Source organism: Doryrhamphus excisus, chromosome 19 (genome assembly GCF_030265055.1).
Source record: "Doryrhamphus excisus isolate RoL2022-K1 chromosome 19, RoL_Dexc_1.0, whole genome shotgun sequence".
NCBI classification, from domain to species: domain Eukaryota; kingdom Metazoa; phylum Chordata; class Actinopteri; order Syngnathiformes; family Syngnathidae; genus Doryrhamphus; species Doryrhamphus excisus.
Window position 1 is genome coordinate 6,709,839 of NC_080484.1, and position 13,549 is coordinate 6,723,387.

Genomic DNA, 13,549 nt, shown 5'->3' on the forward strand with positions numbered 1-13,549 from the left:
AAGGAAGCATTTGTTGGTCCATATTTGACAGAGTGAGACGTCTTCACACAGAGGCCTTCCTTAGTGTCCGTCATTAGCGTGTGTAACGTGTATGTAGTGTGTTGGTCTGCGTCCTATTGGAAGCGTTCTCTCGTCGTGTGAGTGTGCGTGTGTGCAGAGTGGTCACAGAGAAAAAACAAGCTGCTGGTGTTTTTCAGGCCTCGGTTGCCCTGGAAACAGGTGCAGAGATTTCTTATTTCTTCATTTTTCTCCACACTATCCATATCACCCCCCCCCCCCCACACACACACACACACACACACTCTGCACCCCCTGCATTCCTCTTCCTCCCCCCACGACCTGCCGCATAGTAGCCTCACACACGCACACACAGCGACCTACTGCAGTCATTTGCCAATGTCACAGCACACAAGTAACTTCCACACCAGTGGGGGCAGGCCTGGGGGGCGGGGGGGTTATTGGACTTGTTGGGATGAACCAACTGAAGGGGGGCAGATTTGGGGATGAGTTGAAATGTTTGTCACATCAAAGCCATCATGTTCCCGCACACACATCTGTGTACACGCCTCGGGGCTGCCGGTTGCCATGGAGACCACCACCGCACACGCCTGGCTTCTTTGTGTTGCGCTACGCGTGCGTATGCGCGCGCGCTCGCACATTCCGCTGGAGCGACTTGTGTTTGGCAAGAGTCGCAACATTCCAGGGAAACGTCTGACCTAGAATAACACGCAGCGCAGCTCATGGGGGGGGGGGGGGGGTGGCTTTTTATTGGGTGTGGGGAGACCAAGGGATGATGGGGGAGGGGAGTAAGGGAGCAAAAGGAAGGAGAACGGGAGCGAGGAGGTTGGGAAGGGAGCATAGGAGGGAGTGAAAGAACACAACAAGACAAAAAATGTTAGTATCGGTGTAACGAAAGAAACCTGGTTAATATTTATATTAAAATACTCCTCTGACAATAAGCATAATACAGAATACACCCGGTCGGCCTGTGTAATATATACTATGTATACTACAGAGGCGTTCAGGTACGCTAGGATATTTTTGTCTGGACAGATCATATCTAATGTTGATCATCATTATCAAATAAGCATATACTTTACAATTGGATTACATTCCCAATCTAGCTGCTGCTTGCGTGGTCTGGCTCGATGCTGCCCTCTGGTGTCTCAAGGCTAAACTACATCACGTCCCTATTCTTCAACACCAAACGGTGTGGATGACACGTCCATTCCGCCGGAGGTGAAAGGTGAGGTTGGTGTTTATTTGATGATGACAGTAAATTTAGATTGTCCTTTATTTATGACGAGCACCGCACCTTTTCACTGGTTGACCTTTGAACTGGCTGACGCCAAGTCAGCATTGTAGGTGGAGGTCATCACAACAATAAGACGCAGCTCGTACTAGTCATGACTTGGACTTTGCTCGGACAGTAATGGTTGAGTTATCACACAAGGTACATTTGTTTATGTTCTCCCTGAGGTTTCCACGGTAACGCTCTTTACTCCCACTTCAGTTCACATTCACAGGATGACAGCCACGCTGCCTTGGAGGACATCAGTCTGGTCCCTGATGGCCCTGAGGTCGCTAGAGGTCATTTAGGAGTCTTTACAGCTTGTTCGGGTTGTTTCTCGCCAAGTCCAGGTCAAAGGCCGTGTTGAGTAGACGCTGCAGCTCCGTCAGGTGTGTGTGTTTGTTTCCTGTGGCTGGAGCGGCGGCGGGGTCGCGGCCGGCGTACCTGTCAGACACGCGCACGCACACACACAGCATTACGAACACTGTTGTTGTGTAGCCAATAGCAGCAGTTGTAGCTGTCTCAAAGATGTTTTGTTAATACGTGTGTTGATGCCCTCTGCTGTTCAAACTGTGTATTGCTAGACATAGGGTGTCCTAGTCACGTGGTTGAGAGAAAGTTGGGAGTGATGCAAGATGCTAGTACTAGTAGCACACAACAAAAACACGAATTTAATGACTGATGAGCCAACATTTATGGTCATGTTAATTTAATTTTTGCTAGAATATTTACTTTGACTGCCATTTATTTCTTTTATACAGCGAAATGCTTATTATTGTCTGAATTTTGTGTGAAACATCAGTCGGGGGCGTGGCCTGTTCTGCGCCATAAGTAAACTTTGGAGCCAGTTATAGCAGTGCTCACTCACCAGACCGGGCGGGTGTGGCCGACAGTGGTCTGGAGGCGGGGCTTGATGTAGTCATAGTAACCCTGATTCTTGTGCTCTTCCTGACACCAAACCACGTCTGCGTTGGCGTAGCGCTCCGTTTCCGCCTTCACCAGGTCGAAGGGGAACGGCGACAGCTGGAGCGAGCAGACGTAGGTTTTACAAGTTCGTGCGAACGTGTCCACCATCACCCTGACGCTACCTGCTCCACGCGGACCAGTGCCACAGCGGCGTCCATGCCTCGGTTCTTGCGCTCGCGTTCCAGATCGTAGTAGATCTTTCCACTGCAGAAGATGAGTCTCTTCACGTTGGGGGGCTGGGTGGCCGGCGGACCCTCGTCTGGGATCACACGCCTGAAGTGTGTGCCTGCAGAATGACGCACGCAAGTCACTGAGCATGCCGTGCAAAACTTCCTGTCAGCTTTGCTCACCTGGTAGCATGTGGTCCAAATTGGACCTGGCGTCAGGGTGGCGCAGCAGCGACTTGGGTGTGAACACGATCAGCTGTGGTGAGATACGGGAGGGCTGAGCGACGTTCAGGGGCAATATACAGTGAAGAAAATAAGTATTTGAACACCCTGCTATTTTGCTATTTCTCCCACTTAGAAATCATGGAGGGGTCTGAAATTTTCATCGTAGGTGCATGTCCACTGTGAGAGAGATAAACTAAAAAGAAAAATCCAGAAATCACAATGCATGATTTTTTTAACAATTTATTTGTGTGATACAGCTGCAAATAAGTATTTGAACACCTGTGTATCATCTAGAATTCTGACCCTGAAAGACCTGTTAGTCTGCCCATTAGAAGTCCACCTGCACTCCATGTATCATCCTGAATCAGATGCACCTGTTTGAGGTCGTTAGCTGCATAAAGACACCTGTCCACCCCATACAATCAGTAAGACTTTAACTTGTAACATGGCGAAGACCAAAGAGCTGTCCAAAGACACCAGAGACAAAATTGTACACCTCCACAAGGCTGGAAAGGGCTACGGAGCAATTACCAAGCAGCTTGGTGAAAAAAGGTCCACTGTTGGAGCTATCATTAGAAAATGGAAGAAGCTAAACATGACGGTCAATCTCAATCGGAGTGGAGCCCCATGCAAGATATCACCTCGTGGGGTCTCAATGATTCTAAGAAAGGTGAGGAATCAGCCCAGAACTACACGACAGGACTTGGTCAATGACCTGAAAAGAGCTGGGACCACCGTTTCCAAGGTTACTGTAGGTAATACACTAAGACGTCATGATGTGAAATCATGCATGGCACGAAAGGTTCCCCTGCTTAAACCAGCACATGTCAAGGCCCGTCTTAAGTTTGCATATGACCATTTGGATGATACAGAGGAGTCATGGGAGAAAGTTTTATGGTCAGATGAGACCAAAATAGAACTTTTTGGTCATAATTCCAATAAGCGTGTTTGGAGGAAGAAGAATGAAGAGTACAATCCGAAGAACACCATCCCTACTGTGAAGCATGGGGGTGGTAGCATCATGCTTTGGGGGTGTTTTTCTGCACATGGGACAGGACGAGTGCACTGCATTAAAGAGAGGATGACTGGGGCCGTGTATTGTGAGATTTTGGGGAACAACCTCCTTCCCTCTGTCAGAGCATTGAAGATGGGTCGTGGCTGGGTCTTCCAACACGACAACGACCCGAAGCACACAGCCAGGAAAACCAAGGAGTGGCTCCGTAAGAAGCATATCAAGGTTCTAGCATGGCCCAGCCAGTCTCCAGACCTGAACCCAATCGAAAATCTTTGGAGGGAGCTCAAACTCCGTGTTTCTCAGCGACAGCCCAGAAACCTGACTGATCTAGAGAAGATCTGTGTGGAGGAGTGGGCCAAGATCCCTCCTGCAGTGTGTGCAAACCTGGTGAAAAACTACAGGAAACGTTTGACCTCTGTAATAGCAAACAAAGGCTACTGTACCAAATATTAACATTCATTTTCTCAGGTGTTCAAATACTTATTAGCAGCTGTATCACACAAATAAATTGTTAAAAAAATCATGCATTGTGATTTCTGGATTTTTCTTTTTAGTTTATCTCTCTCACAGTGGACATGCACCTACGATGAAAATTTCAGACCCCTCCATGATTTCTAAGTGGGAGAAATAGCAAAATAGCAGGGTGTTCAAATACTTATTTTCTTCACTGTATTTGCGTGTGGGTGTGGCCACTAACCGGCTTCCTGAAGGGCAGCAGGATCTGGCGGCGGAGAGCATGGAAGTAGTTTGCAGGGGTGGAGCAGTTGACCACCATCCAGTTGCAGCGGTACAGCTGCCGCACGGCGAAGTCCTCACGCTCGTTCTGACATACGGGCGGGATGAAGGTGAGACAGTTTGGACGGGACGAGTCGCCGGACACAAACTCACCGGGAACACGTCTTGGTCGTCATTGCACATCTGCAGGAATCTTTCAGGGCGGGCGGACGAATGTTCTGGACCCTAAACAACACATTGACTCAGACAGATGTATTATTACTGTATATAAGCGATGTAAACAGGAGAGGAAATAAAAAGGCTAAGTAAAAATACCATCCCCTCCATGCCATGCGGCAGCAGCAACACAATGCCGTTCTGTCGGAACCACTTGGCCTGACCCGAGCTGATGAACTGGTCGATGATGCACTGAGCCGTGTTATGGAAGTCTCCAAACTGGGCCTCCCACAGAACCAGTGCGTTGGGATTGGCCATGGCGAAGCCTAACTCGAAGCCTGCAACACATTGTTATCAATCGTCACTGGCAGCCTGAAACACAGCAAGAAGTCCCCATGATTACTGTAATGACGGGAAGAAACCCAATTAGTCCCCATGATTACCATAATGACAGGAAGAAACACAATAATAAGTCCTTATGATTACCGTAATGACAGGAAAAAAGAGTAGGGAGTCCCCAGGATTACCATAATGACAGGAAGAAAGAGCAGGAAGTCCCCATTAATTTCCAGAATCGCAGGAAGAGTAGGAAGTCCCCTGATTACCATAATGACAGGAAGAAAGAGTAGGAAGTCCCCATGATTACCATAATGACAGGAAGAAAGAGCAGGAAGTCCCTATGATTACCATAATGGCAGGAAGTGTAGGAAGTCCCCATGATTACCATAATGGTAGGAAGAGTAGGAAGTCCCCTGATTACCATAATGACAGGAAGAAAGAGCAGGAAGTCTCTATGATTACCATAATGGCAGGAAGAGTAGGAAGTCCCCATGATTACCATAATGACAGGAAGAGTAGGAAGTCCCCATGATTACCACAAAGACCCGTCTATGAGTGGAAAGCTCAGAGGTTGCCATGGAATGATTTTGTTTGGTCCTTGGGAAAGAGAAGCAGCTTGAGTGTCCTCCTCACCCAGGACGCCGTACTCGGACAGCGAGCTGTTGCAGACGGTGTAGGTGGCTTGGTCGGGGGAGATGTGGTTCATGGGGACGCACGTCTTCTTGTCCGCATTTTGGTCGTGAAGGACGTGATGGCGATGGCTGCGGACAGTACGAGTGAGAGGGACAAGAGAGACGCGGGAAAGCCTGTTTGTGCTGGGTCTACCTGAAGGTGCCTCGCTCCACGTCCTGGCCGCTGAGACGGACGTGGACGCCTTGTTGGAGCAGCGAGCCCAACGCCATGTATTCACCCAACGCCCAGTCACATGCTCGCTGCCTCAACATGTCCGCCCGTGCCTTCAGGACGCGACTCAGCCCTGAAACGGGACAGGACTCCAAGGTCAAAGAGGACACGTGTGCCACCTGACAGCAGCGAGGACGCACCCGTGTGGACGGTGAAGCCTTCCACGGGGACGGAGGCTGCCACCCGTCCAATATGGACCAGCTGCTCTTCACTCAGGCCCGTGGAATCACAGGTCATGGTTTTAGGACGGCCGTCTGCTGTGAAGAAACCTACCAGACATCCAACCATCACATGAACAATGTCCAAACATCTCAACAGGAACCCTACAAAGTCTGATAATCCATTTTTTGGGGGGGGCGTGTCCGCATCTCACCAGGCCAAGGAGAGTCCAGCCAGTGTTTGATGTGCAGGATCTTCTCATCTTTGGAGCGAGCATAAGCGTCCTCGCAGATCTTGTCATACTTGGCCACTTCCTCCTGAGTGAGGCGAGACAAGACGTGTTGATGACATCATCAGGAACCACGTCCTCCACGTGTGTACCTGGTACTCCTGCATGGTGACCACGCCCTCGCCCATGAGCTTCTCCGCATACGTCAGCAAGACGCCCTTCTGCTTCTTGATGCGCTTGTACATGAGCGGCTGCGTGAACATGGGCTCGTCCATCTCGTTGTGGCCGTTGCGTCTGTAGCACACCTGGAGGAACACGCCTTATTTTGAAATTCCCTTCCAAGAGAGAGAGGAAGCGGCTGGAGGTCACCCACCAGGTCCACCACCACGTCTTTGTGGAAGGTGTTCCTCCATTCCGACGCCACCTTGCACACGTACGTCACCGCCTCGGGGTCGTCGGCGTTGACGTGGAAGATGGGAGCGTTGACCACACGAGCCACGTCGGTGGGATATGCGGACGAGCGAGCCATCCTTGGATCTGTAGTGAAGCCGATCTGCGCCACAGCGTCATCATCATCATCAGCACTCAGCGCCCCCTGTATGATGCCAACCTCTCGCCCACCCACCTGGTTGTTGACCACAACGTGCACGGTGCCGTGCGTGGTGTAGGAGGGCAGGTCCGAGAGATGGAAGGTCTCGTAGACAACGCCCTGCCCGGCGAAGGCGGCGTCACCGTGAATCAGGATGGACATGACCTAGGAAAAACAAAACGTCAGCTACACGTCCCGACCAAACCATGGCGCTCTCGGACCTTCTTGCCCTCTGAGTCTCCGCTGTAGAACTGCTCAGCTTTGGTCTTCCCCTGCACCACGGGGTCCACGGCCTCCAGGTGGGAGGGGTTAGCCATGAGTGACAGCGTGACCATCTTGTCGCTGAGGCGGTTCATCCTCTTGTGGAACATGCCCAGGTGGTACTTGACGTCACCAGAACCCTGGGGGGCACACGGCAGTGGGGTTTGCGGAGACCTCACGAGGACACGCCGGGGACATTATTCGGACAAGCTGAGGACCTCGTCGGCTGCCTCCAGCTTCGGATCAAACTGGCAGAAGATCTGGTCCAGTTCTTTGCGGATCACGTTGGCCAGAACATTGAGTCTCCCTCTGGACACAAAGACACGCATCAAAACCCATTCCGCCACGTTCGGACGTGAAGAACGTCTCCTCTTGTACCTGTGCGGCATCCCCATGATGACGCTCTCCACGCCGCTGCTGCTGGACTGGTCTATGATGGTCTTGAGGGCCGGGATGAGGGACTCGCATCCTTCCAGGCCAAAACGTTTCTCTGAAGACCACTTCCTCTGCAGGAACTCCTCAAACCTGCCAGGAGATGCAGAAGCTCCTGCATGATGCAATGTCATCCCCACCCAACCCCCAACACACACAGACCTGGTGGACTGGACCATCCTGGCCAGCAGGGTCCGCTTTTCCTCCGCGCTGAAGTGCAGGATACCCGGGCTCTCAAACTTGTGTCGGATCCACTGGCACTGCTGAACGTCGTTGATGAACATGAACTCCACACCGATGTGCTGGCAGTATGCCGCCTGCAGAGGTGAGGGGGGGTGGGGGTGCGGGGAGGTTGGGGCAGGGTCAAGCAGAATGTCACCTGATGATGATGATGATGATGAAGTCACCTCCAGGCGGCGCATGATCTCCCGTAGCGTCAGCGAGTCCTCACTTCCACCAATGAACGTGGTCTTCGGAAGACGGAACACTTTGTCCAAATCAGACTCGTTCAGACCATAGGAACCTTTTATTTATTTATTTTTTTGGGGGGGGCAGAATAACAGTCCTCAGTTCTAAGCAGATTCTGTTCTTTACAAGAAGAAAACAACATGCTTACAAACAGACTTTACCCCCCCGCCCATCATAATCTAATCACTTTACAGCAAGGAGGCACTGATAAGGCTCGCTAAGTCCAAGCAGACATGACCTATGACCCCTCCCACACACACACGCTTCCTCCCAACCTCACACTATTCATTGAGAATGACAACACCAGCCTCTATACGACCTGCAACCTACCTTGTTTCCGTTTATACGACCCGCAACCTACCTTGTTTCCGTTTATACGACCCGCAACCTACCTTGTTTACGTTTATACGACCCGTAACCTACCTTGTTTACGTTTATACGACCCGTAACCTACCTTGTTTACGTTTATACGACCCGCAACCTACCTTGTTTGCGTTTATACGACCCGCAACCTACCTTGTTTGCGTTTATACGACCCGCAACCTACCTTCTTTGCGTTTATACGACCCGCAACCTACCTTGTTTGCGTTTATACGACCCGCAACCTACCTTCTTTGCGTTTATACGACCCGCAACCTACCTTCTTTGCGTTTATACGACCCGCAACCTACCTTGTTTACGTTCATACGACCCGCAACCCACCTTGTTTACGTTCATACGACCCGCAACCTACCTTGTTTACGTTTATATGACCCGCAACCAACCTTGTTTACGTTTATACGACCCGCAACCTACCTTGTTTACGTTTATACGACCTGCGACCTACCTTGTTTACGTTTATACGACCCGCGACCTACCTTGTTTGCGTTTATACGACACGCGATCTACCTTGTTTGCGTTTATACGACCCGCAACCTACCTTGTTTGCGTTTATACGACCCGCAACCTACCTTGTTTGCGTTTATACGACCCGCAACCTACCTTGTTTGCGTTTATACGACCCGCAACCTACCTTGTTTACGTTTATACGACACACAACCTACCTTGTTTACGTTTATACGACCCGTAACCTACCTTGTTTACATTTATACGACCCGTAACCTACCTTGTTTACGTTTATACGACCCGCAACCCACTTTGTTTACGTTTATACGACCCGCAACCAACCTTGTTTACGTTTATACGACCCGCAACCTACCTTGTTTACGTTTATACGACCCGCAACCTACCTTCTTTGCGTTTATACGACCCGCAACCTACCTTGTTTACGTTCATATGACCCGCAACCTACCTTGTTTACGTTTATACGACCCGCGACCTACCTTGTTTACGTTTATACGACCCGCGACCTACCTTGTTTACGTTTATACGACCCGCGACCTACCTTGTTTGCGTTTATACGACACACAACCTACCTTGTTTACGTTTATACGACCCGTAACCTACCTTGTTTACGTTTATACGACCCGTAACCTACCTTGTTTGCATTTATACGACCCGCAACCTACCTTGTTTACGTTTATACGACCCGCAACCAACCTTGTTTACGTTTATACGACCCGCAACCTACCTTGTTTACGTTTATACGACCCGCAACCTACCTTGTTTGCGTTTATACGAGACGCAACCTACCTTGTTTGCGTTTATACGAGACGCAACCTACCTTGTTTGCGTTTATACGACCCGCAACCTACCTTGTTTACGTTTATACGACCCGTAACCTACCTTGTTTACGTTTATACGACCCGTAACCTACCTTGTTTACGTTTATACGACCCGTAACCTACCTTGTTTACGTTTATACGACCCGTAACCTACCTTGTTTACGTTTATACGACCCGCAACCCACTTTGTTTACGTTTATACGACCCGCAACCAACCTTGTTTACGTTTATACGACCCGCAACCTACCTTGTTTACGTTTATACGACCCGCAACCTACCTTGTTTACGTTTATACGAGACGCAACCTACCTTGTTTACGTTTATACGACCCGCAACCCACCTTGTTTACGTTTATATGACCCACAACCTACCTTGTTTACGTTTATACGACCCGCAACCTACCTTGTTTACGTTTATACGACCCGCAACCTACCTTGTTTGCGTTTATACGACCCGCAACCCACCTTGTTTACGTTTATACGACCCGCAACCTACCTTGTTTACGTTTATACGACCCGCAACCTACCTTGTTTACGTTTATACAACCCGCAACATACCTTCTTCACGTTTATACGACTTGCAACTTACCTTCTTTACGTTTATACCACCCGCAACCTACCTTGTTTATGTTTATACAACCAGCAAACTACCTTGTTTACGTTTATACGACCCTCAACCAACCTTGTTTACATTTATACGACACACAACCTACCGTGTTTGCATTTATACGACCCGCAACCAACCGTGTTTGCGTTTATACGACCCGCAACCTACCTTGTTTACGTTTATACGACCCGCAACCTACCTTGTTTACGTTCATACGACCCGCAACATACCTTGTTTACGTTTATATGACCCGCAACCTACCTTGTTTACGTTTATACGAACCGCAACATACCTTGTTTACGTTTATACGAACCGCAACATACCTTGTTTACGTTTATATGACCCGCAACCTACCTTGTTTATGTTTATACGACCCGCGACCTACCTTGTTTACGTTTATACGACCCGCGACCTACCTTGTTTACGTTTATACGACCCGCAACCAACCTTGTTTGCGTTTATACGACCCGCAACCTACCTTGTTTACGTTTATACGACCTGCAACCAACCTTGTTTACATTTATACCACCCGCAACCTACCTTGTTTATGTTTATACGACCGGCAAACTATACATTTATATCAATAAAATATTATGTATTTAAGTTTGATTGAAATTTGACATTGAAAAAACTAAATGTCAAATCCATTGAAATAAAATAACTGCAATTTTTGCAATTTTATGCAAATCAAATATTTTTCCGAAATTTCAATAAAATTGAAAGAAATGACTGAACGTAAGTTCAGTCTGGAGCAAAAGAAAAGCAAATGTTCGTTACCAAGATCGTGTGAGCCGATGCTGCAGGGGGCATCATCCAGGTCCACACAGCTGATGTCCAGAGGGTCCAGCTTGGCGATGTGATGTCCTCGCACCTGCAGCACACAAAGACAACAACTTCCTGTCAACCAGCGCCATCATGGGGGCACGCGGAAGGGGGACACACCTGGTACGCTCGAATGAGCGTGTGGACCGCCAGGTGATCGCCCACCAGCTTCTCCAAATGTGGGTCGCCGATGCTCAGTGGCGCCGCCACGGTGGCCTGGCCTGGAAGTGTCCCCTGCAGAGGTGATGGGCTGCGGTAGGCGGAGCAAGGCGCAGCGCCGGTTTCGGCGTTACGAAAAAAAACATCCCAGGACTGCAGGTACAGAAAGTATATTGTTAATGCTGCCACCCACAGGACAGGAGGGGAACAGCATGGCCTGCATGGGAGATCCTTCATAAGTGGAGTTAACATGGAAGTGGAATAATGGCGGAGTCTTATCACCAATGGGACATGAGCAGAATGCGGCCCGACTACATGCATGAGCCTAACCAAAACTTGCCAAACTTGTTGTCCTCGCTGCCAGAAATCACAAATATTCCCGCAGGCTTTTAATTTGTAAGGTTCATGTGTCCTTCCTGATTGATCCTTAATTGTAATCATCTGAAAAGGGCGACCATGTTCATGGTGTCATGTTGCGGTACCTTGTGAACGCTGCTGGGATCATCCAGCCAGGTCCGGTACATCTCCTCCATGTAGTTGCCGCCGCCGTGAAGAAACGGTTCCGCCGCCACGGATGACTTGTGGCGGCTCGATGACTGAAGCATCCTGCGGTGCGGCTGGACGGGCCAGGTTCTGGACCCACAGTGCGTCCTGACAGACACCACAGCGGTCAGAGGTCGCAGCCTGGCGGCCGCCGTGGTCATCAGGTGATGCATGGTGTCACAGCGTCGCTGACGAATGGACCCTCTTTGCGGCGGGCCGGTCCTCCTGATGCTCCGCATGCAATCATACGACATCAGTCACATGCTAGCATTTGTGATGCAATACAAACATTGCTAGCTAAAGAGGTGACGCCACATGAAGAAGAAAAGCAAGTTTCAAAGCCGTTAGTCTAGCTAAGTTTACACTTTTAACACATTTACATGAAAATTAGCAACCTGACCTTATAGTTGTTAACATAGCGCTTACATTCATTTGGCAATCGCTCCCCTTTGCTTGCGTGTGACTCCACCCGCTTACACGATAGCGCCATCAGATGTGACGTCACTACTGGTTAAGTCCGCCGTGCATGCAAATCCGACCGCGGCCACGAGGGGCGCAGCGAGCCCGCCTCGAAACAAGGCTAACAAGTGGCCCGCGCATCACGTGACGTAGCCCGGGCGTCACCGTGCGCGTGAAGCAGGAAGATAAATACACAACATATATTTAAATGAGCTACTTTGAAAGGAGCTACTGTTTCAAGGTAACCCGCAGGCAAACAGCCAACTTTTAATTCAGCGGCGCAACAACAACACGGAGACAAACTTGATTAGTCAGCAGTTTGATCAAACAAACATTAGCCGCTAGCTAAAATAAGGACTAAAGTCTTCACAGAGTTTCTTGACTTACCTGTTTGCGTGTGTCTGTGTAGGGGTGTGAGGATCCTACAGCCCCCAGTGTGTGTGTGTGTGTGTGTGTGTGTGTGTGCGCGCGCGCGCTCCAGAGGCGTGCCCTCTCCGGGGTCGCGTTACGTCACTCGCGTCGTGACGTCATCAGCGAACGCTGGCACTTTGAGCTTGTGTAATCCAAATTGAGTAATCAACGTAAAACAGAAGTCACGAAGCGAGATGAATGAATGGATATAAGTTGGCGGTTTCATGTGACGAAGAACGAATGAAGGAAGCTGAAAGTGAAAGTGACGTAAAATACGACATGAAGTTATACTTTTATTCTTGTTTCATGCTAATCGGGTTAGCAGCCATGCTAATGTTTAGCCATGCTTCATTTTTAGTCCCGTCTTAAAGTGATACTACTGCATTTTTACCGACTGATTGATTAATCAATCAAGTTTCATGGAATCAATCAAGTTTCACACAATGCTCTTGTTCGTTCTTGCTAAAAGAAAATTTACAAGGTTTAGGACTTTTACAAAAGAAATTAGTTGATTAGATTACGAGTTACTTTACCATAAAAAAGTAATTGGATTCATAACGTAATTTCTCCTTCATAAAAGTTACCAAATTAGTTACCAAGAAAACTAATAATGGTTTAATTGTTTGAAAAAGCTTCAACTATGTGAAATAATCTGGGAATCTTGATGAGATGAGAGCGCAACTTGACTTGCAGGTCACTAGCAAAGCGCTAGAGGGCAGTGTTAACCCGAGAGTGAAAAACCACAACGCTGAGATACACATTTAAAAAATATAGATTATCAATGTTCTGAAACGTATAGTAAATTATAAAACTATTTTTTAACAAATAAACTCGGTTCATTTATTTATTTAATAGTTTAGTTTTTAACTCTTTTTATTCGTTTCCTGCAAAGATGGTGACTGAAGCGAACAGATATCGCCACGTTTCACTGTAAGGCCATTATATCATTT

General features: G+C 48.7%; 1 protein-coding gene across 3 annotated transcripts; it reads right to left on the reverse strand.

Annotated features, from left to right (window-relative positions):
• Window positions 1–797: 797 nt before the first annotated feature.
• LOC131107462 (2-oxoglutarate dehydrogenase complex component E1-like) lies at window positions 798–12,649 on the reverse strand. 3 transcript variants are annotated; one of them, XM_058057534.1, is made up of 23 exons: window positions 12,576–12,649; window positions 11,669–11,960; window positions 11,148–11,339; window positions 10,983–11,076; window positions 7,875–7,990; window positions 7,630–7,784; window positions 7,414–7,560; window positions 7,254–7,344; window positions 6,996–7,175; window positions 6,811–6,939; window positions 6,559–6,738; window positions 6,338–6,490; window positions 6,171–6,273; window positions 5,938–6,066; window positions 5,720–5,870; window positions 5,528–5,655; window positions 4,715–4,893; window positions 4,553–4,624; window positions 4,362–4,487; window positions 2,608–2,680; window positions 2,380–2,543; window positions 2,160–2,314; window positions 798–1,735 (listed from the first exon to the last, which is right to left on the reverse strand). In XM_058057534.1, the coding sequence occupies exons 2-23, from the start codon at window positions 11,900–11,902 to the stop codon at window positions 1,606–1,608; spliced, it is 3,081 nt and encodes a 1,026-aa protein (XP_057913517.1). In that variant the 5' UTR covers window positions 11,903–11,960; window positions 12,576–12,649; the 3' UTR covers window positions 798–1,605. The 3 variants fall into 3 exon arrangements, with proteins under 3 accessions (XP_057913517.1, XP_057913516.1, XP_057913515.1); XM_058057533.1 differs by having other exon boundaries at window positions 11,669–11,954; window positions 12,576–12,641; XM_058057532.1 differs by lacking the exon at window positions 12,576–12,649 and adding an exon at window positions 12,156–12,240 and having other exon boundaries at window positions 11,669–11,954.
• Window positions 12,650–13,549: the final 900 nt, after the last annotated feature.

Bases quoted from the DNA above. Each gene is read 5' to 3' on its own strand.
- LOC131107462 (XM_058057532.1), bottom strand. The intron at 11,340-11,668 runs GTACCGCAACAT...CTGTACCTGCAG, and splicing joins ATCCCAGCAGCGTTCACAAG to TCCTGGGATGTTTTTTTTCG. The intron at 6,274-6,337 runs GTACACACGTGG...CGCCTCACTCAG, and splicing joins TCACCATGCAGGAGTACCAG to GAGGAAGTGGCCAAGTATGA.